This window comes from Micromys minutus (genome assembly GCF_963924665.1).
Source record: "Micromys minutus genome assembly, chromosome: 11".
Classification (NCBI taxonomy): domain Eukaryota; kingdom Metazoa; phylum Chordata; class Mammalia; order Rodentia; family Muridae; genus Micromys; species Micromys minutus.
Window position 1 is genome coordinate 44,745,477 of NC_137980.1, and position 26,477 is coordinate 44,771,953.

The following is a 26,477-nucleotide window of genomic DNA, read 5'->3' on the forward strand; positions in this document are numbered from 1 at the left end:
CCAATCTTCAGTCAGCAGACCAGACCTTCAGACAGGCAGACTGAGGCCCAGCAGGGCAACAGGTATGAGAACATCCAGCCACTATGCACATATCCTGTAGCTCAGTTAGCTTCTCCGGTGCTTTAGACAAAGCCACCAACACGTGGCAGTGAGTTTGAGTGTCTGTCTCTGCTGGGTCCTCCACAGAGTCTCCAGAGAGCAGCTCAGCTGCTTGGCCTGTCCTTCCATCCCCAGGGACCCACAGAGTTCAGTTCCTGTCGCCGCCTGCCGACGACTCCGTTTCCTGATGCTCCTGCAGGACAGCCAACGCCTCTTCTATCTACAGGACATAAAGCGAGGGCTTAGTGCAGCCGCCCCAACACAGAAAGCCCCAAAAGGGCCATGAAATCACTTGCATAATACAGGATGCATAAGCTCTCAGACCCTGGTGCTCCCAAGATCCCAGCCCACTGCCACCTTCTTAAAATACAGGTAACACTGCTGGACAAGACTGCACTGTCAGAACACAGCTACTTGCACTGAAACTTTTACTAGGAACCTACACAGAGCTCATCTGTGGAAGGACTGAAGTTGTGAGCCCTCAACTAAGACCCAGCAGATTGATCTCAGCTGCCCTAACTTCTCTAGGACAGCCCTTGGTGTTTGCCGTGTGGCCACCCAGTGTCCACCTGCCTTGGCATGGAGGGACTCTGGGGACTCCAGCAATAACAGAAGCTCCAGGTTGTCCAGCTCCAGCAGCATGCCCGTGATCTTGCCAGTCAGTGGGGCGCAGGCATCGTGGATGAGGGAGTAGAGACGCTCCCCTGTGTAGAACAACCTGACAGCTTACACACACACACACCTGCCTCAAAGCCCAGGATTCCAAGAGTGGCATCATGGAGTGGAACGATGAGGGTGTCTGGGATCTTGTCCTAGAACCTGTCACCCCAAGCTATATCATATAACATTACTGGAAACTCTTCTTTCTAACTTTATAAAGTGGGCATAGCAACCCCATGTTAGAGGACAATCTGAGGGTCGGGCTGAATATTATATATAATATATGAGTATATATATAATATATTGTAAATATATAGTTACAAATATATAGTGCTATATTATAAATAATATAAACCTAAAAATAATAATTTATAAATATGAACAATACTATATAAAGGGTTCTACAGAAAAGTCAGTTGAGTTTTGAGACTCCCATTTGTTCTGTGAGAAGCAGTTCTGACTGGACACATTGAGATTCCAGACAGGGTGTAATGCTTGACTTGAGACTGGGGTGTGGCAGGCGAACACACGGCATACATTTACCATCCACCATCAGGTACTTCACGCAATACAACCTGGTTTTGGTGTCTGGCCATCTTGACAAGGCATGGAGGAACACTACAGGATGGGGATACTTGACTGGGGTTAGAAAGATCTTCCCATGAAGGAGTGACAATTCACAGACAACAGCCAATGGAGCCTACACTAGGCATTTGTCATTTTCTTCTGTATTAAGGGAGGTGGGCATGAAGTGGTAAACCCTAGTAAGTGAGCTAAGGAAGCAACAGAGAAATGAGGGTCTTTAGTTAACGGGCTTGTGGTCATGAAATGAATGTACCAACCAGCAACAAGTTGCTCATTCATTCCAACATTAATAGCATCTGTGTGTGTGCGTGCGCACTGTGTGTGCAGGTGTGTGTGTGCAGATGTTTGTGTGCAGGTGTGTGCAGGTATGTGTGTGTACAGGTGTGCACAGGTGTGCAGGTGTGTGTGTGGGCAGGTGTGTGTGCACAGAGAGGCCAGAGGAGGACATAGGTGTCATGCTCTATCAGCCTCTACCTTAACCCTCAAAGACGTTTCTCTCACTGACCTGAGCTGGTTGTTCATCTAGGCTGGTTAGCCAACAACTTCCCGCTGCCTTCTCAGCTCCATCCCCCAACTCTGGAGTTAGGGTGCATATAACTATGGCCAGCTTTGATGTGGATGCTCAGGATTGAAACTCAACTGTCCAAGCTTATACAGGAAGTACTCTTACCTACTGAGCCATCCCCCAGTCTCCACTATTGCTATCTTTTATTAGAGCCTGTCAGAAACTCTGGGGCTGGAGAGAAGTACTCTTGGAGCTCAGAGTCCAGAGGGAAAACTTATATTTTCCCAGCACACAGAGATTTCCTGCTTCCCACAGTGAGCACCAAGAGATAAATGAAATTTGACCAGAGCTTCCCCACATTCTAAGAGATGTGTAATGACCACCATGGACCAGTAGAAACCACCATGGACCAGGTATTCTCCTACCCTGCCTCTAGGCCCTGGTCCCATTACCAGATATCTCCCACCTAAATTCAGAGCCAGATACCAAGCTGGGAAAAGGCCTTGGGAGTGTCAGCCCACTGGTGTTTCAAGACAAAAGGACAGAGGCTTAAAAAGAGGCAGTTTGGGGGAAGCTACCTAGTTCCACAGTGATGGAAGGAGAACTTGATCCCACATCTGTCCTCACTCAAGGTGTTCTCAGCAGGCTAGCCAGCCCTCCTACCTGCCCCAGTGTGGGAGAGGCAGCAACTTACCAATCATCTGTTTTTGCTCATGCAGGGGTACAGCAGCCAGCATGGACGCAGTCAGAGGCTGATGGCCAGGGACATACACGGCCGACTCCTGGACCTGCACATGGTGCCAGGAACACATCCCTTAACCACATGGATAGAAAAGGCCTCTCACACTTACCCCATCAGGTGAACACAAGCATCCAGGAAAGGCTCTGGAAGAGGGAAGCAAGGTCTACACAGCCAGGGGAACCAGAGAGTCCCTAACAAGGGTGTGGACTGGAAGACAAAGTTATGCTCAGAGATGCTGTGAACCAGTGAAGGCCCTTCAAACACCACTGTCACATGAAAGCCACACTTAATCACTTTGCATCTGATAAAGCACTTTTCTCAGCAAGCTTTATGGACACAGCAACAGCAAACATACATCCTAGCGGGATGTATACATGTGTTGTGTATGTAGCGGGATGTATACATGTGTTGTGTATGTTAGTCTCGATTTCCCATGAATTCTTATGCTTGCTATTTTTAAAGATAGTTATGTGTTTACTTTATTTTATGTATATGAGTGCTGTATCTACATGTATACCTGCGTGCCAGAAGAGGGCACCAGAGCTCATTACAGATGGTTTGCAGTTGCTGGGATTTGAATTCAGGACCTCTGGAAGAGCATCGAGTGCTCTTAATGGCTAAACCATCTCTCCAGCCCCTACATAGCCCTCTTACGTTGTGCTGACTTTAAAAGTACTGTTGCTATTTCAAGACAATTGCTCTTTTTGAAAGAAGTCATCCAAACAAGACATTGGAAATCTAGACATGTTTCAGTAATCCTGAATTTGAAACCTTTGTGAGGGCAGGAGAAACATGGCCTTTTAATTAGTAAATGAAAATTTGCAAGTCAAGAAAAACAAGGACCAGAGGGGGGAAAAATGCCTTAGCCAAACTTATGAGGCAAGATACCCAGAACACACACTGAGCAGACAGCCTTACCCCATGGGCACTGTGTACAGCTGAGGATCCTCTGTGTGGCACAAGAGGTTGGCCTGGAATAGAGGATCCCTCCCCACCTAGTCCTGTAGTCTGGGTACCAATGTTGACTGTAAAAAAGAAAGAGAAAAGCAGGTTTTTAATGGCCACTTAGAAAAATACACAGCTAGTTTTGGTGAATCGGTAAAAAATTGGGACACGTGGGCACCGTTGGCAGGCATGTCGGGTGTACAGCAACTATAGAAATAGTATACAGGGGTTCCTGAAAGAATTAAACACAGGTCAACACATCCAGCAATCACTGTTCTGGACGAGTACTCAAAAGAATTGGAAGCAAGTTTCTAGGAGATGATCTGCAAACCCATGTTCATAGCAGCAACATCTGTGTACAAGAACCCACAGGTAAAAGCGATCCATGTGTTCAATAGGTGAATGCATAGCCAAAAGACACCACATCTGCACATGCAGGACACTGCATCTCAAGCACAGTGTGCTAAGTGACAGCTAGTCACAAAGCACCGAGAGTCCGAAGTCACTTACATGAAGTAAGCATACTCAGAGTCATAGGGTCGACTGCTTTTCAGCCTTTTGGCTAAGACCAAGTGCAAATCCAAAGAGGCAAAACCAGGATGTGTTTGTTTTTCAGAGGCTAGAAAGAATTATGGCTGAAGAATTATGGCTAATAGACAGTTCTGTTTTCAAGGCAATGGCTGTAGTCCGTCCTCAGCACTGTGAACGTACTAGATGCCTCTAGACTGTGGGCTTAAAAACAAGCAAGTTCTCGCTGTTCTTGTATAGTACTTCCCAGCACACATACAGCAATGCACAGTTGTCTATAACTGTAGCGTCAGGGTATCTAACACCCTCCTCTGACCTCTATGAGCACTGCACACATGCTGCTAACACTCCTGGAGGCTAACACTCATGCACATAAAATAAAAATGAATAGGCCTTTAAAAAATAGTAAAGCAGTCAATTATATGTTGTGTGTATAGAACCATGAGCCTGGGTCTTAAAAACTCGGCAGCGATGAAAGAGCAAGGATTTCATCTGTCTCGTTATGTGGAATCCACAAAGAACACCCCCCTCCTCCGTGCTGAGCACAGGGCCAGCACAGAAATATGAGGATATTGGCCAACAGATACACTTGTCTCCAAGGTCACAGCACCTCCCATACTTGCTAAGAGTCAAGTCCTTCCAATTGTGAACTCACCAATCCTCTCAACAAAATGGGCACATTGTTTTATCCCTCTTTTAAAGATGAAGTCAGCAGAGAAGCAATCAGCAAGGGTCACAAAGTGACATTCAGGGGGCTGGATGCCATGCTAACATGTATGTTACCAATACCCTCCAAAGCCATCATGGTTCACCACAAAAGCAAGGACACTACAGAGCCTGGTCTAAACTTACCTCCTCTGCAACCCCCAGTTTTCTCACTCTTTGGCGCCCTTCCAGTCCAAATCCCCGCATCGCTCGCTCACACTCACCTACTCTCTGTGTGTGAGGCACCTGGCTGGAGGCCTGGCTGGCACCGCTGAGGTGGATACAGGGATGCTGCGCTGTGCTTAGAGGCTGGACCACTGAGGCAGCTGGAGGGCAGGTAGCTTATAGCACAGAGAAAAACAGAGAGAAGTTTTGGGTGATAATCAAAGTACCGCACTGTGCCCTAAGTTCCCAGAGCTGGAGAGAAGCTAGAAATTCACAGCTGAGCGAGAAAGAGAGGGAGAGAGGGGGAGAGGGAGACACACACACACACACACACACACACACACACACACACACAGAGAGAGAGAGAGAGAGAGAGAGAGAGAGAGAGAGAGAGAGAATTTACCTAGACCAAGAAGAATTTACAGAGATCTACAGTGTCAAAACCAGCTCACATTTTCCCAGGCCCTGAATGTCTCCAGTACCCTGATCATTCTTCATTCATTCCCTTTAGTCCCAAGAGAACCGTGTGTAAACTTGGCTCTTAGGCCATTCGTTAGCAATTAGCATTTCATTTTTAAATTCTCTGCCTTGCAAGAATTTCCAACCCTAAATCAGAGTAGCCTTTGGAGGGAACAAATGTGTCTGGCCACACTATGTGTCTGGCCACACTATGTGCCTCTGCCAGGATTGTCATAGTGCTTGCTGCTTCATGGACATTTCGTTTAGTCCCACGTTGGGGAGGGAAAACTGAGGCTCAGCGGAGGGGGGGGGGTTAAACAATTCTGAGAAACACAAAGCCAGGCTTGATCTCATAGTTGTCCACTCCCTCTTCTCCTGAGGCTCACATCGACAAGCCAGGCTGAGGGTGGAGAGGGCTGGGTCACTTACATGAAGGTGCATGTGGCTGGGCTGTCCACCTGGGGTTAGGTTGCATTGGAGCTATGGAGCCAGAACTATAGTACATAGCCTGGGCGGCAGACTGTGGAAGAAGAGGGTCTGAGGTGAGGGGCTTCGTATGCTATCATGGACAAAACACTATTTCCTGCAGGAAACAGCTCCGGCCTCCAGGGAGGATCCACCCTCCCACCTCATCTCCCTTTATCCCTAAAGCCCTTAGAGCAAGATCTCAGATTTATGCCAACCATTGTTTCTTACACTGGCCTGGTGACCTAGATAAAATATGTCACTCCAATTTGTTCCGGCTCAAGCAGTTGCTAAAGGATGCTAGAAACTGGTCTTCAATCGCACATTTCTTTCTACTGCTCTGAGCTCTATGGGGCCATTTCCCTAGCCACATTCCTCAGAATGGCCAGGGCAGATGCGTGACCATCTGAGTTGGAAAAATGCTAAAAGCACTCACTGTCGCTGTTTACGGGGGCCAATGGATTCCGACATAACGGGGGGGGGGGAGGATAATGGGCACAATAAAGAAATTCAGCCTTTGATGAATTTAATTCAAGACCTCCAAAATGTATTTAACCACAGAGTCCCTTCCGGACAACAGTCAGGAATCTTACACAGACTGAAAGCAAGCAGACCCCTCTAAAGAGGCTTTTTTTTTTGTCCAAGGTCTTTGCAATAGAATCTCTATGTCTGTGAAGTTCTGTACCCCAGCCAGAACTGTAGACACACTGTTACCTGGGGTACAGCAGGGATCAGGTAGCTGGTAGGCTGCTGAAAGGAGCTCAAGACAGGGCGAGAGAGGTGTTGCCTATACTGGTTGGTCAAAATGGCCTTCCGCTCCTCCTTCCGTTGTGCCAGGACCACATACAGTGGTTTTGTACCCACAATGCGCCCATTCATCTCTGTCACGGCCTTTGTTGCCTCTTCTGGAGAGGAAAAGCACACAAAGCCAAAGCCCTTGCTGTGGCCTTTCTCTGCCATCACCTAAAAGCAAGATGAGACAAGGGTTGCTGGGCGCAGGGAAGTAAGAAGCAAGACTCCTGAAATATACGCTTCTCCCCTGGGAATACGTCCACCACTAGCAGACCCTGAGACATACTGTGATAAGAAAACAAACCATACACCCTTCATTTACTGAGGCCTACCGTGTGCCACACGCTTCACGAGCCTTCGAGGCTCACACCCAGCCTCCTGATGAGGGAGAAGCCATGGCTTCCCCTTTACAGGAAAAATGGTGGCTCAAGACACTCTGGCAGCTTCTATTCTTCCTTAAGACATAAGGTTTGGTTCTTCAGAAGCTTCCGACAGACTTTCTCAGCTGCCTCCTTCCTTTATAATTTTGGACTTTAGACTTTTATCACTTTAGACTTCCAAACTTAAAGAGCATCACAGAGAACAATGTGTGGTGGTGCACACCTATTACCCCAGCACTGGGGAGGCTGAAGCAAGAGGATCATTGAGAGTTCAAAGCCAGCCTGCACTATCTAGTTAGTTCAAAGACATCCTAGTTACACAGTGAGACCTTGCCTCTGAGCCAACAGCTCCCAATACAAGGAAAAACAAAACAGAGGTTGCTGTATGTCTCAGACGCAGCGTTCCCTCACTGCTACTGCTAGTCCTCGTTAACAAGCTGTTGCTCAGATTGGAGCTTTCCCACTAATCCTCATCTTTCCACAGATGAGGTGCAGGGTACATTCTTAACCCCTTCAGGCCCGAGAGGCAAGAACCCTCCAGCAGCGCTCAAGCTGTGAGGCGGTAACTCTCAAACTACCACGCCCCTTCACTGTGGACCGGAAGGAGGGGCACTGATGGGATTGTGCAAACGTGTCTTTATTGACTTCAGTTACAACCATGAGCCGCAAAGCAGCAAGCAGAGCCATACGGGGCCACGCCTGTGACCTCCGCGTGAAATCAGATGTTTTTATGTCATCCTGATGCTCAATGTGCTTTCTGTTCTCGCCGCTCTTGTGATGGTCCTCAGCTTTACTACATTAACAACATAGCACATAGGCCTGTTGCCATCGTGTTCTGGTCATTGGATTTCAGTACAACTGGCTTCCTGATAATGCTATGAATCTTACTTTTTGTATTTAAAAATATTCTTAGAAAGGACCCACAAACTCATCAGACCAGTTGTCACTGTGTGTGTGTGTCTGTCTGTGTGTGTGATGTGTGTGTGTGTGTGTATATGTGGTATGTAGTGTGTGTGTGATATGTTCGTATGTATGTGGTGTGTATGTGTGTGTTATGTATGTGTATGTGTATGTGTGTGTTATGTGTGTATGTATGTGGTGGGTGTATGTGTGTGTTATATGTGTATGTATGTGGTATGTGTATGTGTGTGTTATGTGTGTATGCATATGTGGTGTGTGTGTGTGTGAATGTGTGGCACGTGTGTATATGTGTGTGATGTATGTGTATGCATGTGCTGTATGTATGTATGTGTGTGTATATGGTGTATATGTGTGTGTGAGACAGAGAGGATGGAGAGAGAGAGATGTGCAACTGGAGCCAAGAAGGATGTTGCACATCCTGCTCTACCACCGTCCACTTGATTTCCTGGAGACAGTCTCACTTCATCTGAAGACAGGCTACCAGCCAGCAAGGCCCTGCGATCCTCCTGTCTCTACCCAACATAGCACTGGGGTTACGGGCCCACACATGAGAAGAGTTAGTTTTTTTAATGTAGATTATGGGGATTTGAACTCAGGTCTTTGTGCTTGTATAGCAAGCACTCTTACTCACTGTATCATCTCTCCAAGCCAAAGACCAGAGATCTCCATGCAGAAATGTTGTTAAGATTTTCTGTTAGGGATGGAGAGATGGCTCAGCGGTTAAGAGCACTGACTGCTCTTCCAGAGGTCCTGAGTTCAATTCCCAGAAACCACATGGTGGCTCACAACCATCTGTAATGGGATCGGATGCCCTCTTCTGGTGTGTCTGACAGCTACAGTATACTCATATACAATAAATAAATAAATCTTTTAAAAAATGTTTCTGTTAGCAGATAGTTTTTGTTTTGTTTTGTTTTAGTTTTGTTTTTCAAAACAGGGTTTCTCTATGTAGTCCTGGCTGACCTAGAACTCACTCCCTAGACCAGGCTAGCCTCAAACTCCACCAGCCTCTGCCTCCTGAGTGCTGGGACTAAAGGTGTATGCTACCACTGCCCAAGTTTACTGTTCCCTTTTAAAAGAATTATCTGCCTGCCGGGTGGATCTCTCTGAGTTTGTAGCCAGCCTGCTCTATACAGTGACTTCCAGGACAGCCAAGGCTAAGGCTGCACAGAGAAGACCTGTCTCAAAATACTAAATAAAGAAATAAAATAAATAACAAAAGGGAACAATAATGCTGGTAAAGCTAAAACTAAGTGGAATTTATAGTTAACTTGGCAATGGCTTATTTACAATATGCAATATATACACCTTCATTAACAAAGATTTTTTTTCTTTTTAGTTATTCTCTCATTGACTTCTATTTATCATATTTTGTATAAAATAGAAAAAGTATATAATTAGATAAATTCTCATCATATAACCCACTCCTGCCTCTGTTCCTCAAGTCGAAGGACATTTCCACTTCCTCTAGGAAGCCCCTACTGAGCCATTGGGCTCCTGTATCCAACACTGCCTCCCATCCTGTGTGTGTGTGTGTGTGTGTGTGTGTGTGTGTGTGTATGTGCATGTGCTTGTGTGTGTGCTAATGTGCATGCTCATGTGTGTGCATGTGCTAATGTTCAGGACACGTGTTCATGTGTCATCAGGTTAACATACATGTGTTTACAGAGGTCAGAGGACAACGATAGGCATCATTTCTTCAAGTAGTAGCCACCTTTGTTTTGTGGCAGGGTCTCAAGTGAAAGACTGACTGGCTGGCAAGCCCCAGGATGTTTGTCTGAAATTACAGGACACAGCACTGCACCACTGCATACAGGACACAGCACTGCACCACTGCATACAGGGCACAGCACTGTACTGCCTCATACACCACCACACACCTCACACAGCACACACCACCAGAGTTGGCTTTTAGCTTTGCCGGTGTGTTCTTAGACTAGAACTCAGGTCTTCATGGTATCAAGACAGGCGCATCACCAACTGAGCTCTCCCCAGTCCCGACCTTCCATCTCACAATAGGGATGCATCTGACCACATCACTAGGTCATAAAACCCTCAAAGGCATGGACTGTGTCCTATTTATTTGCATATGCTTCCCACGGAGCCTAGTTTTACAACTACCTGGGCTGCTTTATAATGTCAAATATCCTTGGGATGGGAGAGGGGGCTCGGCAGGTAAAGACACCTGCTGCCAAGACCAATGACTTGAGTTAGTCCCCTTTGGACCCATACAGTGGAAGGAGAGAACTAATCCCCCACAGGTTGATCTCTGGGCTCTGGGTGTGTATGCACACACATACACAAGATGTAATACAACTTCAATTAAAATAAAAAGTGAAATGTTTAGGTCACGCCTTCAGAATTCCACATGCAGCCTGTCTTACCCAGAGGAGAAGCCACGGCTGAGGCCTACATAGCCCACACTGTCCTTTCATCTTATGAGAGAGATGTGGACCCTAAGTCTCCTTCACAGACATGGAACTGCTAAGGAGTTTTGTCACATCTTAGGTACATCACAAGACTGGGCACACAGCTTGTACTCAACAAATGGGGAAGAGTGAAAGGTGATGGGTGACAGTCAGGTGTCCCATTTTTCAGATGAGTGAGTAAACCAAGGCCCAGACTGAAGATATACTTCTGGAATCTGGTATATAGTAGGTATCTGTGGGCGTTTGTTGAATAAAAACAGTATTTTAAGCTCAGCACTATGGCCACTTTATATGTTTATTTTTTCCCCATTCAGTCCAGACAAGGCTGCCAATGGATCTCCAAGGTGCTAGCCAGAAACAGAAAGAGAGACCCAACCCAAAGTCTCTGGAAGCTAACCGAGAGGCTGGGGGTGTGCAGGGGTGAGAAGCTAGGGGTGTGCATGGGTGAAAGGCTGGGGGTGTGCAGGGGTGAGAAGCTAGGAGTGTGCAGGGGTGAAAGGCTGGGGTGTACAGGGATGAGAAGCTGGGGGTGTGAAGGGGTGAGAAGCTGGGGGTGTGCAGGGGTGAAAAGCTGTGGGGTTTGCAGGGGAGAAGCTGGGGGGTTGTGTAGAAGTAAGAGCTAGGAGGGTGGGGGAGGCATGAAGGCCAGGAATCCTCTAGGAGTGCAGCAACCCTCACCTTAGCACTGGTGATCACTCCATAGGTAGAGAAAACTTCCCTCAGCCTCTCATCGTTAATAGAGTCATCCAGGTTCTTCACATAAAGGTTCACACCCTAAAAGAGGGGAAACAGCTCAGCACCCCTTCCCCTTGAGCCCCAGAAGGGTCAGTGTCTGGCAAGCTCACAAGAGATGTGCAGAGCCCAGCCTCACGTGGCCACTCAGCCTGCCTGTCCCTGGGTGCTGCAGGTCACATAACTTTTAAGGCCCACGGCCGCTCCCCACACACCTGTACAACTCCTAGCATCCCCTTTCACATGAAAGGACCATGGAAGGAGGTCTCAGACCTATGCAGGTTGAGGCTCTCCTGACTGCTGGGTGGAACAGCCGTGAGCAGACCTGACGGGATAATTCTGGTTTACTTACCACCACCACCTGGCAGTTTGACATATCATCTTACATGTCGCAAGACGCCACTCTATGCCCTTCACACACGGAGACTTTAATCCCCATCTGAGAGATGTCAAAACCATAGCGCAATCTTTTGTGCCAGCTCCTTGTTGTATGGACTGCCCACTTAAGGATGTGTGCCAGCGTCCCCCTACCTCCCAAATGTGACAGCTGCAGGTTCTAAACATTCTCGAGTATCCCCGCATTGGGGACAAAGCTGTCTGTCATGTACACAAGAGTATGTATACACATGGTATACATGTATGCACACCATGTACTTTCTCTAGAAAACCTAAAATTTCTATTAAAAAAACTTAGAGGGGTTCATCTCCAAGAAGTTACAGTGTATTGATCTACACTAATTTTCTATTAACTAATTTTTAATTAGTTAGTTAATTAATGTAGGATATGGTGGCTTGTGTCTGTAATCCCAGCACATAGGAGAGAGACAAGGAAGAATCGTGGCCAGCCTGGTCTACATAGGGAGGGAGCTCCAGGCTAACCAGAACTATATAGTGAGACTCTGTCTCGGAAACAAGGGGCTGGACACATGACTCAGCAGGTAAGAGCACTGGCTACTCTTGAAGAATCCACATGCAGCTCACCATCAGACTGAGCACAGGGACACCAGTGTGGGTGCTGGGGGTGGAGATGAAGGAGCTGAAAGGGGTTGCGGCCTCATGGGAAGAACAACATTGTTGATCAACCAAATCCTCCACAGCTCCCATGGACTAGAACACCAACCACTGAGCACTCATTGAGAGGCCCATGGCTCCAGTTGCATATGTAGCGGAGAATAGCAGTGTCTTGCATCAATGTGAGAAGAGGCCTTTGGTCCAGGGAGGGCATATTTTCCCAGTGTAGGGGAAGCCAAGGCACTGAGGTGGAGAGGGTGATTGCGAGCTAGTGCACCTTTGTGAAGACAAGTAGAGGGGGAGAGGTGATGGGAGCACTGTGGGCAAAGGGGATAACATTTTAAATGTAAATACAGAGAGTATCTAATAAAAATTTAAAAAAAAAGAAGAATCCACATGATGGCTGACAACCATCTATAACTTGGGTCCCAGACGATCTGATGCCCTCTCCTGACCTTCACAGGTAGCAGGCACTTACATAATAATATACATACATTCAGGCAAGCACTCACACTCACAAATAAATCTTAAAAACAACAGTTGGCTCACTGTAATCGTGTGCATGTGTGTGCATGTGTGTGCATGTGTGTGCATGTGTGTGCATGTGTGTGCATGTGTGTGCATGTGTGTGCATGGGCATGTATGCACACATGCAGAGGCCATAGTTGACTTTGGGTGTCTTCCTCAAGCACTCCTTGTTCTTTAACACTAGGTCTCTTCACTGCTGAGAATCCCAGTTAGGCTAAGCTGGTGGGTTAGCAAGTCCCAGGGATCCACCTCTCTCTCCCAGTGTTTGCACAACATTGTGTGCTACCATACCCAGCCTTTGTGTGGGTACTGGGGGCCAAACTCCAGTTCTCATGTTTGCGTAGCGAGCATTTTGCTGACCGAGCCACGACTTTAAGCAACTTTAATAGCTAAGCAACATTCCAACTTCTAGATGTAACATGTTTGGCCTGATCTCATCCTAGAGTAGTAGGGTGTCCCCCAGAGGCATCTGGAAATATGTAGGACATTCTTGTTGTCCGTCACTGGAGGATGCAGTGGGTACTGGACACACAAAGGATTGCTCTGACTAAGGTTGACATCATTCCAACCAGCCCTTTGTGGTCCGGTACATTGCCGCTTCTCCTCTGACACAGTCAGGCAGGGAAACCTCCAGCGCTCGTCTCATTCCTGCCCTGACCTATAGTTCTAGAAGCAGGTGGCTATAGGATGGACTCATACTCAGTGTCCCCTCTGCACAGCCGCCCCTCCTCGGACAGACCTTGCAGCCTCCACTGAAGCCTGGCCTCACCTGGTAGCGGCTCTGCCTCTCCTGCTTCATTTGTTCAAACCTGCGCTTCAGCTCATTCTGCCGCTCTGCCCGCTTCTGGGCCCGGCCCACGTATAGCAGCTGCCCGTTCACCTCCTTCCCGTTCATATGGTCCACAGCCTAGGGAGGAGGAGGAGAAGGAAGAGGAGGAGGAAAAAGAGGAGGAGGAAGAGGAGGAGGAGGAAGAGGAGGAGGAAGAGGAGGAGGAAGAGGAGGAGGAGGAAGAGGAGGAGGAGGAAGAGGAGGAGGAAGAGGAGGAGGAGGAGGAAGAGGAGGAGGAAGAGGAGGAGGAAGAGGAGGAGGAAGAGGAGAAAGAGAAGGAAGAGGAGGAGGATGAAGAGGAGGAAGAAAAGGAGGAAGATGAGGAAGAGGAGTAGGAAGAGGAGGAGGAAGATGAGGAAGAGGAGTAGAAAGAAGAGGAGGAAGATGAGGAAGAGGAGGAGGAGAAAGAAAATGAAGAAGAGGAGTAGGAAGAAGAGGAGGAGGAGGAGGAGGAAGAGGAAGAAAAGGAAGAGGAGAGCTCATCTTGAGCCATCTGGATGTGGCCCTGTCTCTAATCCTGACTCCTAGGCTAGAGGAAACCATCTACAACTAGGCTGGCCTTCCTTTCTGAGAATACCATGGAAAGGTATCTCACAAGACAATCACTTTTTAAAAGAAATGCCTGAGACTCTAGAGTAGATTATGAATTTTAAAATTCTTACTTAGGTTGTATTTTAATGAACAGAATAGAAGCCTGAGAGGTGGCAGCCTGCCCTGGCTTTCAGGAGATGGGACAGGATTATGGAGATTACAGAGAGAGCTTAGTCTCCTCTCTGACCAGACAAGCTGGGGCTACAAACAAAAAGAAATGAAGAACAAAACTCAAAATTAATGTTAAGTTTTCCATATTTAAACTTTAAGGACTTTGAATGCATGGGTAGGTATGTATATCTGGGTTTGGTATGAACACTTTCATGCAAGTATCCAGAGAGGCCAGAAAGGGAATCAGACCCCCCTGGGATCTAGGACTACAGCGGCTGTGGGAGGGCTGGGATTTGAACCTGGGTCCTCAGTAAGAGCAGTCAGTGCTCTTAACCACTCCACCATCTCCCAGCGAGCTCAATCTTTTACGTTACATTACAAAACATATAAAAAAGAAATTAACATATGTGTATGGTGTGGATCTGTGTGTGAGTATGCTGCCTCTGGGTAGGTGTTTGAGGGGCCAGAAGAGGGCAGCAGATCCTAGAGCTGAGTTACAGCCAGCTGTGAGCCATCTGATGTTGGTGCTGGGAACTGTACTCAGTGGCCTCTGGAGGAGCAGTGAGTGTTCTTAACTGCTGAGCCATCTCTCTAACCCCAAGAGTTTTCCTTTCTTAGTAAGCCCAACCCTGTTTTCATGGCATAAAATTCTGTATCTTCTCCCAGAGGACATCCATTTGAAGAATTGAGTTCCTATCAGTTTATCCACAGAAAGCCGTGGAAGTCAGACCCAAGCGAAAACTGACCTGGTGGTTAGGATTCTTTTACTGGTTTGGGGAGAAATGTTTGAGGGGGTTCTCTGGCTTCCAAAGACATCGGTTAACAGTAAGTACCTGCACACAGTGAGGAATGTGTCCCTGCCTAAATGCTCAATTCTTTGAACTTCAAGGCTTAGAAACAAACAAGGAAAGGTAAGGCCGAATCCTAGCATTCTGGGTGGGGGTAAGTTTGGGGCTCCTTCATGGAGCAGGACCACGGAGGCACCTACCTTCTGGGCTTCCTCATGCTTCTCAAAGTTGATGAAGCCAAAGCCCCTGGACTGCCCATTGCTGTCTCTCATTACCTTCACGCTCTGCATCTTTCCTAGGTAGGACCAAACAGGCTTAGCAAGAAGTTGGGGGCAGGGTCAGCATGGTCTCTTCCTTCTTATACAAGTACCCAGGACCCAGGAACCCCCTGGGAAGCCTTCCTCCCACCAGATCTGGGCATGGAAGAAGAGCAATAGTACTTCCCGCCTCCTTTGGGGAGCATGCCCACCAAACTGGAAGAAGAGGTCCTGGAGACCCTGCTCATCCATGTCCAAGTGCAAGTTCTTCACGTAGATGTTGGTGAACCCTAGGGCCCGAGCCCCCAGCTCTGCCTCCCGCTTCTGGCGAGACTTGAAGTGACCTACAAAGCTGTGGACACACCAACAGAGTAGAAACCACCAGGTTTATCATCCCTCCGTCCCAGTCTGGGCCCATCCCATAGCCCTCGGTCACTTGGACCATTTGTTGTCGTTCAGCTTCCTGATTGTTGTTGGGGACCCTGGCAGGGCCATATACTCTATGGCCCGAATGTGTCCAAAGCCCAGTTGTTTCCAATAGGCAAAAAGCTATATTCCAGACCTCAACCCTTAAATGAGGTTACAAGGGCTTTATTCCAGTGACACATTCTCACAGAACAGATGCTCCCAAGGGCACAAGAAAGGAGAGCATGGGTTTGAAGCCAGGCATAAGTCTGCATCCTCATTAACAGTTGCCTAGCTTTGGGATCCTAAGCCAGTTACTGAAGCTCTCTGTGCCTTAGGATTTATTTTTGTAAATTTGGGGTCAAATTCTCACCAGAGAGCTTTGTTTATCCATTTAACAAGTATGGATAGTTCCAGAGAAGAGAGGTGAGCTTCTCAGACATGGTTGGTGTGAGGGTCACTGGTGGTAAAGGGGAGTAGACTGACCTCATTTAAATAACATTTATTATAAAACCTGGAGTTTCTGGGCTAGGGAAATAGCTCAGTAGTAGAGTGCTTGTCTTGCATGTATGACCCCCTAGTTCAATCCCAAGTATTGCTAAAAAGGAAAGGAAAAACCTAGACTTTTCAAGTTCACATAAACACATCTAAGAATCATTTGGAAGGGGGTGGGAGAAGAGAAGACTCTTCTCTTCTGAAACCTTGAACTCAAGTAATTCTTCTGCCTCAGCTTCCAAGTAGTTGGGACTACAGAAACACACTACTGCACTTGGCCAAAAAGAATCCTTGATTAACAAACAAAGATCAGGCAGAGGAAAGGCAGATGGTGTATGGAGCACGTGCGTCATAAATAATTCAGAGCAGACACCAAGAGTTGAGCTCCAAGGATCAGCAGTGAGCTCGGAGAAGTAGTTGCTAGTGACATCTGTGAATCTGGGAGACCTCAGAACCAAGAAATATGAGCAGTAGACAGGACCAAGAGAAACTCCAGATCCAAGAACTCGGTGCCTCTGGCAACTCTGGCAGGGCTAGTAGCTCACACGGGTAATTTTAGTACTTGAGAGGTGGAGGCAGGAGGATGAAGAGTTTAAGGTCATCCCAGCTATATAGTATGAGACCCTGTCTGCAAGGGGTTGGTTTGGTTGCTGCTATGTATTTAAATGTTAAATTATGGTCCCCAAAATCTGGTTGCTCCTGATGAGGAGGTTCTCACACATACCAAGTGATGCTAGGTAACCTTGTTCCCTGAGTGAATTGCTCAATAAAAGGCTAAATCCTGTGATTGGACAGTAGATAGAGGTAGGCGGGTTTACCTGATTGGGAGTCACAAGTAGAAAAGAGGAGGAGGAGGAGGAGGATGGGGAGGAAGAGGAGGAGGAGGAGGAGGAGGAGGAGGAGGAGGAGAAGGAAGAAGAAGAAGAAGAACAACAACAACAAGAAGAAGAAAAAGAAGAAGATGGTGATGAAGTAGAAGATAGAAGAAAGGGAGAGGAGGAAATATCCATGAGAGAAGATGGACCGTGAGCACATGGCCAAAAGAAGCATCAAGTAACAAGGGACATGTGCCTGGGATGTAAGTTAGAATGGCTCCAAAACCTGCCCAATCTAGGTTTACAGCTTATAAATAAAATACCTGGAATGCATGTCTTTCATAGGGGCTAGCTAGAATTTGTAGTTCCTTTTACTCATGTCTCAAAAAAAAAAAAGAAAAAAAGGTTGCCTTCCTTCCCACAGCACAGGACTGTGTGGCTGAACAACCAGATAGGCAGATTCCAAATGTGGAAAGGACCAGCCCGAGGCAGCACAATTTTCCCATCTGTGAAATGGGGTGATTCCAAGCCTGGACAGGCAAAACACATGCTTGCTTTCCCATCTGCCCTCAGGTCCCGTGGAATAGCAGCACACAAGGCCAAGGGAAGAAACCGCAGCTGTACAGTCTGAATAACAGATGATGTCAGCAAGCCCATGGATGATTCAGCCATTAGCTATTCCCTCTAGAATTCTCATCCCTTGCACGGAATAGTTCTTAGACAACCATCAACTCTAACTTTGCCCAAGAAAAGAGTCTCTGAGAGGCTGAGCAACTCCCCCTGAGGTTTCACGCCAAGAAGGATCTCCGCACAGCCCCTGGTGCCCACAAGACAGTCACAGAAGCAGCATTCCCGATGTCCCAGTTCCGCCCCATAGCCTCTACCCTTCCCCAGGCTCAGGAACTCACACTTTCCGGTCATTCAGCAGCATCCCATTCATGGTGTTGATGGCCTTCTGGGCAGCCTCATGAGTCTCAAAATGCACAAAGCCGAAACCCCGAGATCCGTGTTCATCATATACCACCTGGGTCACAGGGAGGAAGGACAGAGACACCACCCAGCGGGGACTTCAGGGAGAGAAAGAGGACAAAGGGGTAGTGACAGTACATGAATGTTCACAAATGGGTGTCAAAGGCAATTATGTGGAGGCTGGGGACGGAGCTCAGACCCTGGGGTTTAATCTGGAAGATGTGGGGAAGACTAAGACCTAATCTCATAATAGCCCCAGGTTAGAAGTAGGAAATGGAAGTTTAGAATTGAGGTGACAACCTGCGGAAGAATGGACATGGGGTTTCAACTCCGCAGCTCTCCCCTGATTCTGACAGCAAACTGAAGACAGCTTGATACTGGAACCATCACGGGAAGCTGGTCAGAGACGCTGTAATATGGTTGCCTGGTCTACAAGAGTATGTGGTAAATCATGTGGCTTTCACGTGTTTGGAATGTATAACTAAGGGGCGGGCCCAAATCATGCCCACTAGTTAAAGTGGGATCTTCAAATAGAAGTTTTGAAACAGACACACATACACACGAACACACACACACACACGCACACACACCTGTGTTAGTAGGCTTTTGTTTGGGGGACTTTTGAGATAGGATCTTGCTCTGTAGCCCAAACTGACTCCACACTTGAAATTCTCCTACCTCGGTCTCACAAGTGCTAGGATTACAGGTGTGTACAGCTGTACCCACCTCACAAGACTACTGACAGTGAGTATTCCCGAGAATCAGGGCTGGAAAGGACAGGGCCTTAGTTTTTAGTTTCTTATCTGTTATTTGAATTTTACCAATCTATATGGTATTCTAACAACACACACACTTCAGTTTTGTAACAGAACACTCCATGTCTGATCTGTAATGGCTCTGACTCAAACTGAAAGGGCAGAAGTCGAGAACAAAAAAAAAAAAAAAAAAAAAATCTCAGTTTTCAGCTCTTGGTGAACTTGAATGAAGGCTTTTCACCCCATTTCTAGGGTGTCTATGACTCCAGTTATCACAGAACCAGCACCTGGCTCTGTCCAGTGGTGTTACCCACCACTCCATTCCCATGCCAACTGCTGAGATGCTCTTCCTAAAACTGTAATTGTGACTAGGTCCCTTCAACCTCCAATGGCTTCAGCTATGCACAGAAGTCTGTCCACTGGGCATGTTGAGGCTCCTCTGATGAACCCTGCACATCAAATCCTGTATCCAGACCCTTGTTTGTGGAGTTGGGGAGGCAGCTCTATAGTAAGAGAACTAACTTTGGGTTCTTGCAGAGACCCTGGGTTTGAATCTGTATTGGAGAGTTCACAACTACATGTAATTCGTTCCAAGGGATGTCACACCCTCTTGTGGCCTCGAGGGGTACTGCATACAAACATACTCAAGGCTTTTAACATCAACCCTCCATCCAACTTACTACATTGAACTGCAGACTTCTGGCTTCAAACCTCTGTGGCCTCAAGCAAAACTCAGAAATCCTCCTAGGGACGTCTTAAAGGGTGGGAGGGATGGAGGAATCCAGAGAGGCTAACAGATGCAGACAACCAAGGCTGTGTGCTGACAGCATGTAAGAACCTATTCCACAGGTAAGCTTCTTCCTTCCACTGGTCCTCAGAGCAAGAAATCTGTTCCTTTCAGTACAGTATACACCCTAGGTGTTCGTCTACTCCTTGGGTGGCAGAAACAGGCCCTATCTGATACAGGGAAGATAGGAGGGCCCAGGTGAGAGCTCTTATCAATGTTCAGGAAAGACTCGAACTCAGAGATCATGGTATCTCTGCCTTTGCCTCTCCAGAACCCTCAGGGGACCTGATCAGCCATCCTCAATGATGTCCAGGGCACAACCCCCAGACTTTAGCCCTCTACTCAGCATATACAGACCTACTGTTAGGCTTCTAGTCCTGAACATCCTCCTATATAAGGTTGGAGAACTCAAGCCATAATAATCCACTCAGTACTTACCACGTGACACAATGGGGAAAAACTCAATGCATTCACGGATACAGAAAACTGAGTACAGGGAAAGACTCAGGGACGAGCAGTAAGTAAGAATCAAATGGACTTTTAAGTTCTAGTATAAGAAATACCTTAAAGGGTTGGAGGGATAGCTCAGCAGTTAAGAACACTGCTCTTCCAAAGGTCCTGAGTTCAATTCCCAGCAACCACATGGTGGCTCACAACCATCTGTAATGGGATCCAATACCCTCTTCTGGTGTGTCTAAAAACAGCTACAGTGTAATCACATATATATAATAAATATTTTTTTTTAAAAAAAAGGAAGAAGAAATACCTTAAAAACAAGATGCAATAGGGGCTGGCCATGAGACTCAGTGGTAGATTGGGTTCCATCTCTAGCACCAAAGGACCTCTGAGGCAAGGAGTATCTGCTGATTGCTTCAATGTCCCCAATTAATAGCTTTGTCGCAATCATACACTTAATTCTGCTTTGCTGTTTTTGTAGTTAACTACCCCCTCACTTGAACGTGCACTGGTCTGTGACTGGCTTTGGCCTTTAGAAAACAGTAGAGGTAAAGGGGTCCCCTGATTCTGAGCAGAAGTTTCAGGTAGCCTGGTGAACTTGTCTATGTCTTCTGAGACCTGCCACAGCTGTGGGAGAGACCTGGGATAGCCAGGACCATGGAAGACCACACAGAGGAAATCCCAGATGTTTTAACTGACAGCTGGCCAGGCCCACAGGGGTTTCCTGAGAGTTCCTGCCAGGTTTAGGTAGAATGTAAGGGAACCCAGCCAAGGCCAGAAATGCTGTCCAACTAAACTTAGCACAGATCACCATTTCAGAATTATAAAATAAATAAATAGTATTGCCAGCAGCCAAGAGGTAGGGTGATTATACACCATGAGCTAGCCATTAGATGCAAGGGTGACCTTTAACAGTTCTGGGGAAATAAAACCACAAATAGCTCCTGGCTAAGTGCCAAAGCCCATGAAGTGAGGTGCTGATTGGCATCCTTCTACCTCAAAGGTATTTGACACCAGATGACTTTCCCAGAGGGGGCACACCCACCTTAGAAGAGAGGATGCTTCCAAAGGTGGAGAAGGTGTCATACAGAGCCTTGTTGTCAATGGAGTTCTCCAAGTTCTTGATAAAGATGTTGCCCATACCAGACTTTCGAAGGCTTGGGTCTCGGTGGGACCACATGATTCGGATGGGCTGGCCTTTGATCATCTCAAAGTTCATTGTGTCCAGTGCCAGTTCCGCTGGAGAGGAGGTAAGGAGAGAAAGAGGCACGTTAGGTGACAGTTGTGACCCTGAATCTTCAAGTCCTTCTAACCTCGAGGAAAGGAAAGCCATGGTCTGGGGCTTGCTTGAGGTATGAGCTGAGGGAATTGTACATGCTACTCCGTACACACTGCAGAAAGACCAACTCTCAGCAAGTAGCATAGACCCCCATCACACAGATGGGGGAGTGAAGCTTGCAAAGGCAGAGCCAGTCCCTTATCCCCACCTGTTAAGTGAGAAGATGGTGATGACATTTTCCTTCCCACACCTAAATGAGGCAAGGTCGCCTACTGCCGGGCTGTCAGGCACGTTGATAAGTAAAACATGAAATGAATGGTACTTGGTTTTGCACCACACAGGGAATAGGTGTTTAGTCCATGGGAACACCTGCAGAAGCAGCAATCTCTGCCCACTACACTTCTACTTGGACAGCCTATTTCTTGCATATGATGTGCTGCCTGCTTCAGGGACCTCGCTACTTTCCAGAGCACAGAAGAGACAGACAATCAGAATGCAATGGAGCAGGCCACAGAAGTCCGTACTTTTCATCCATTGCTAACAGACCTAGGAGCAGAGCTCGCCACAGCTTAGACCTCCCAGCTATGAACTGGGCCCTTATCAGGTCCTGTTTCAGTCAGGAGCTTTTCAGACAGGCATAGGCAGAAGTGGGGTATAGTGGAGGGCAGGGACATCCTGGATTCAGGGAACCTAACTCACACAGGAGGTCTGAACTACTTCATCTTGAGACAGGACCCTCAATATGTAGCCAAGGCTGGCCTCAAATTCATGTTCCTGCCATGGCTTCCCCAGTAGCTGGGGGAAGACCATTCTTGGTTACATCTCTGGAGTGGGTCATACACTGTCATGTACATCCAGTGACCCCAATGGTACATCACACTCCAGAGAAACGAGCCTTGGCCTCTGACCAACGGTGGCCCTGCCCGGTGGTATAGCCTCAGCAAAACCATGGTTCTTAACCTTTGTCCTCTGTTTTCAGCAGAAGACCAGACACGCTTGGCTGACAATTACTAATCAATGGTGACAAGGCCTACAGGAGGCGGCTCTTCCGGAATCAGAAAGGTGAGGCACCTGCTCCCATCAGGCTGCGCTGGAGGGCAGGAACCCAGGGCCTCCCCCCCCCCCCACTCTCCACCTGCCAGGGCTTTGGGTAGCTTCCTTCCAGGTGCTGTCAATCTCATATATAGCCACTCTTGAAAGGAGGCAGAACCCCAGTTTCCTTCCAAACAGCCAACTGAGCTCAGAGTGGTTGAGCCAACTTGTCTGATGTCACACAGATCCTGGACCTAATTCAGCTCTCCTTAATCCCAAAGCCACTCAACAACAGCCTGCAGGCCCAGCAGTAACTGCCAATCTTCCCATCAGCGACTGGATGCCGACCTTCCGACTCCCTATCTCTGGGCCTCATTCTCCCTATGATACAGAAGATGGAAACACAGGCTGCTCAATCTTCCCTGGCTATGATCTGGAATATAAAATACCAACAATTAGCTACAGGCCCATTTCTACCTAAATGATAGATAAAAATCACTATTACTGAGCTAATAGAAGTTCATTTGAAGGAAAACTTTCCAGTTCAGGATAGTAGTTATCCAAAGGAAAGTATTTTGCCCAAGAATGTTAAAAGCACAGTTTTCTCTTCTCTGGGGCTCACCGTCAGCAGGCTCCTGGAAGTTGACGTAGGCATAGCCCAAAGAGCGCCGGGTGGCCACGTCCCGACACACGCGGATGGAGATAATAGTGCCGATGGGGGAGAACATCTCATAGAGCATAGCTTCGGTCACGTCGGGGTGCAGATCGCCCACGTAGAGCGAGGAGAGTGAGTAGCCCCGGCCCCGGGTGTCCATGGTTTGAAGAGCACCCAGAAGTGGGGTCAGCAAACAGCCCCAGATCGCAGGACGCCGGGCCTGGCAATCCTGGTGGTGGTTGTAGCAGGGCTCTGCCAGTCGTCTTGTTTGCCTGCGCTGGCCCCTTGCTTTTACCACGCTTGCAAGCCAATCCCGGTGCCCAGCCCCGCCCACCTGGGAGTCCTCAGGCTGAGAAAGGCGCAGGTGGCCGGCATCTCCCACCGCAGGTCCCGGGCACAGCAGCCAAGGTAGATGTGATGGAGTCTTTTAGGAGAGGAAGGGTAGAGATGGCTTTTTGTGGTTTCAGGACAAACTAGAGGATTCAGACTCAAACACCCTATTTCGAGGTTGTTAGACTTTTGCGACTAGGAAGACGGCCCAGTTGGTAAAATGCCTCCGTGCAAGCATTAGGACCTCGACGCCCATGTAAAAGCGAAGTGTGATAGCATGTGGTGTCTGTGGCCTTAATCCCTGAGGAGGTGGAGTGCCTATCGGGCACTGTGTGTTCAGGATGTAATTCACGAACGCAGACAAAACATCCATACACTGGAAATAAAATGAAATCTTAATGAATACAAATAAAATAACGCACCTGGAGAGCCCTAACACCTACATCTGTTCTACATTTATAAGCCCAAGATATTATAGAAAATTTAAAGTTATTTTTTAATGTTTTGTTTTGTTTTGTTTTTGACAGGGTTTCGTTATGTAGTCCCATCTGTCCTGGAACTCGCTCTAAAGACTCGGCTGGCCTCGAACACTCAGAGATCCTCCTGCTTCACCCCCCAGAGTGCTGAATTAAAATCATGCATCACTACCACCCCACTTTAAGATTATTTTTAAAATTATGTATATGTGTATGGACGTTTGTACATAAGTGCATACACCATGGAGGTCAAAGGCGTTGCTCCTCCATGGAGCTGGGGTTCCAGGAGGTTGGGAACTACCAAACGTAGGTTCTGGGAACCAAACTTAGGCTCTCTGCAGGAGCGGTATGTACTCAACCACTGAGCCATCTTTCTAGCTTTTTTTTTTTTTTTTTTTTTTTTATTCATTGAGGATTTCATACACGTGTCTAGTGTATTCTAGACATGCTCACCCTCACTCCCCTCTCCATATTCCCCCCTGACTTCATGTCTTTTTTTTTTTTTTTAATAGCCCACTGAGTTCAATAGTGCTATCTATAGATGCACGGGTGTGGACCCATCTACCAGAGTGTGGTCACCTCTCCAGGGACCACACCCCTAAAGAACACTGCCTCTCCTCTTCTAGCAGCCACTAATTAACTGTGCAGGCAACCACAGCTGCTGGGAGGTCGTGAGTGTGGCGGTCATACTACAGGATCGATCCGCAACCTTGTAAGAAACCCTACATGTCTCATACCCAGCCATAAAATTCTCGAGAGTTCCTCAGCTGACTCACATCGTGTGGAATAACTTCCGTTCTTCCCTCTGTGGTTGGTTTGCGCATCTTCAAGGTGTGTTTCTAAATCTACAGCTCTGAGGTGAGCGCTCGGTCTCTCTAATGGAACTGTCTCGCAGAGGGCAAACAGCACAGCAAGGTCCTGGACTACCATTATGTAACTAAACAGGATGGGTTTGCATCCTGACGAGAAGAGCCAAATAAGTAAGTACTTAAATAAATAAACCGACCACCTGTAGCAGAGAATGATTCTAAAGCAATGCCCTCCTTGGATGAAGTATGAGAGTTTTATACAAGACTATACATATACTGTATGTACGTATAGGTGGCTTCCTCCTACAGGTAAAGTACTATTACGTCAGTTTAAAATGCTGAGATGCATATTTAAGATAAAAATGTTGGGCAGAAATGCCTCTGGGCATATTCAGTTTGCTGCCATATATGGTTTTAACAGACCATAAACATTTTAAAATTACGGCAATGCAGGATGCAGGATTCCATGCTTGAAGGTTTCTGCCTTGCGTATTGGCTAACGATCTGATGACAATGAGGCTATAGAGGAAACCTCGAGAAAGTACTTCAGAGGTCGTGCCCGCCGAGTAAGAGTTGGTCTGGGTATCCAGCAGCTAGGGGAGGAAATCTCAGCACGTGCCTTGGCAAAAGAACAATGTTGGTATAGCATGAACAGGGAAGCATTCTTCTACTTAGCTCTCTATAACTCAGCCACTCTCCACAAACTATCTCTTTTGTTGTTTACATTAATTTATTTATCCCTTCTGTGCATCTGTGCATACCCATGAATGTGTGTGTGCACAATGGTATGTATGTGGGCACCAAAGGACACATGGATATTGGTTCTCTTCTTCCAGCATGTGGCCCTTGTAAATCAAACTCAGATCCTGGGGCCTGGCACCAAGAGGCCCCAGCAGTTGAGCCCCCTCAATGACTGCACATACTGCTGCCGTCACTTCCTCCCTCCCTCCCCATCGCCTGTCTCTGTGTCTCTGCAGTCTGTAATCTCAGAGCTCGATGTGTAGACCAGGATGGTCTCAAATGTGCAGAGATCTATCTTCCTCTGCCTCCCAAGAGGCACCACGCCCAGCCTCCATCTGGTTTTACTGGCCGCACTGGGCTCTTCAAAGATTCTTCATGGTGTCTGTAGTTTGATCCCACATTCCTGGGCAGCCCATTGTTTGGTAGTAGCTCTTGCCTGTGGCAGGTTAAACAACTACACAGCTCTCCTCCCACCCAGCCGGGCAGACCCAGCTTAAATTCACACCCAGTGGGAAACTTTCCTAAGTGGTATGCAGAAGTGTGTCCCAGCAGCCTGTCCATTATCTGGGGAGAAGTGTACAGAAGCCCAGGGCAGATGATTAGCCACCCACATGACAAACTTAAAACCTGTACCATTCTCTCTCTCAATCTATCCATCCACCACTGCCACTGTTCTTGGCACCTTTGAGGGTTGCCAGGGTACATTTAGCTCAAGTACTACCACATTAATAGGAGGCAGATAAATGTACAATCCTGTTATGTTCATTTAAATCTTGGCCACTTCTGAGGGAGGGCTGAGGTGGTCCAGATCTTTTTCCAAAACGGGGTGCAGTCAGAAATCACTGAAACCTCTTCCACTGCCACTCCAACCCTCTCGCTCGCACCATTTGCACCTTGAACGAGCCGACACGTGGTTTGAAATCCCCAAACATAAATTTCCTTGCTACCCAGAACTGTAGTTGTTACCGTTATGAATCATGACATAAATATCTGATATGCAACCCCTGTGAAAGGGTCATTCAACCCCCAGACCCACAGGTTCAGAACTGTTTTAGAAGCTCAAAAGCACCAAATTTAGTTACTGCTGCCCTTCCTCTTCCAGACCTGCCAGCCTCTCCTGTCTTGCAAAGGTCATGTCCCACCCACTTCTAGTACCAGAAAACCTACTAACGGCCCTGACCAGTCCTGGGGTCACTGCTAAACCAGCTTCAAAGTCTCCTGTCAACTGTCTGATGGAGGTGGTGAA

General features: G+C 47.5%; 1 protein-coding gene across 1 annotated transcript; it reads right to left on the reverse strand.

Moving 5' to 3' along the window:
• Window positions 1-247: 247 nt before the first annotated feature.
• On the reverse strand, window positions 248-23,035 carry PABPC1L (poly(A) binding protein cytoplasmic 1 like; the record flags this gene model as incomplete). Its single annotated transcript, XM_080925560.1, has 14 exons — window positions 248-315; window positions 669-803; window positions 2,544-2,637; window positions 3,510-3,616; window positions 4,994-5,110; window positions 5,823-5,913; window positions 6,573-6,821; window positions 11,059-11,154; window positions 13,421-13,558; window positions 15,171-15,265; window positions 15,440-15,579; window positions 17,851-17,966; window positions 20,955-21,148; window positions 22,843-23,035. The coding sequence occupies 14 exons, from the start codon at window positions 23,033-23,035 to the stop codon at window positions 248-250; spliced, it is 1,833 nt and encodes a 610-aa protein (XP_080781686.1).
• Between the last annotated feature and the right edge of the window lie 3,442 nt (window positions 23,036-26,477).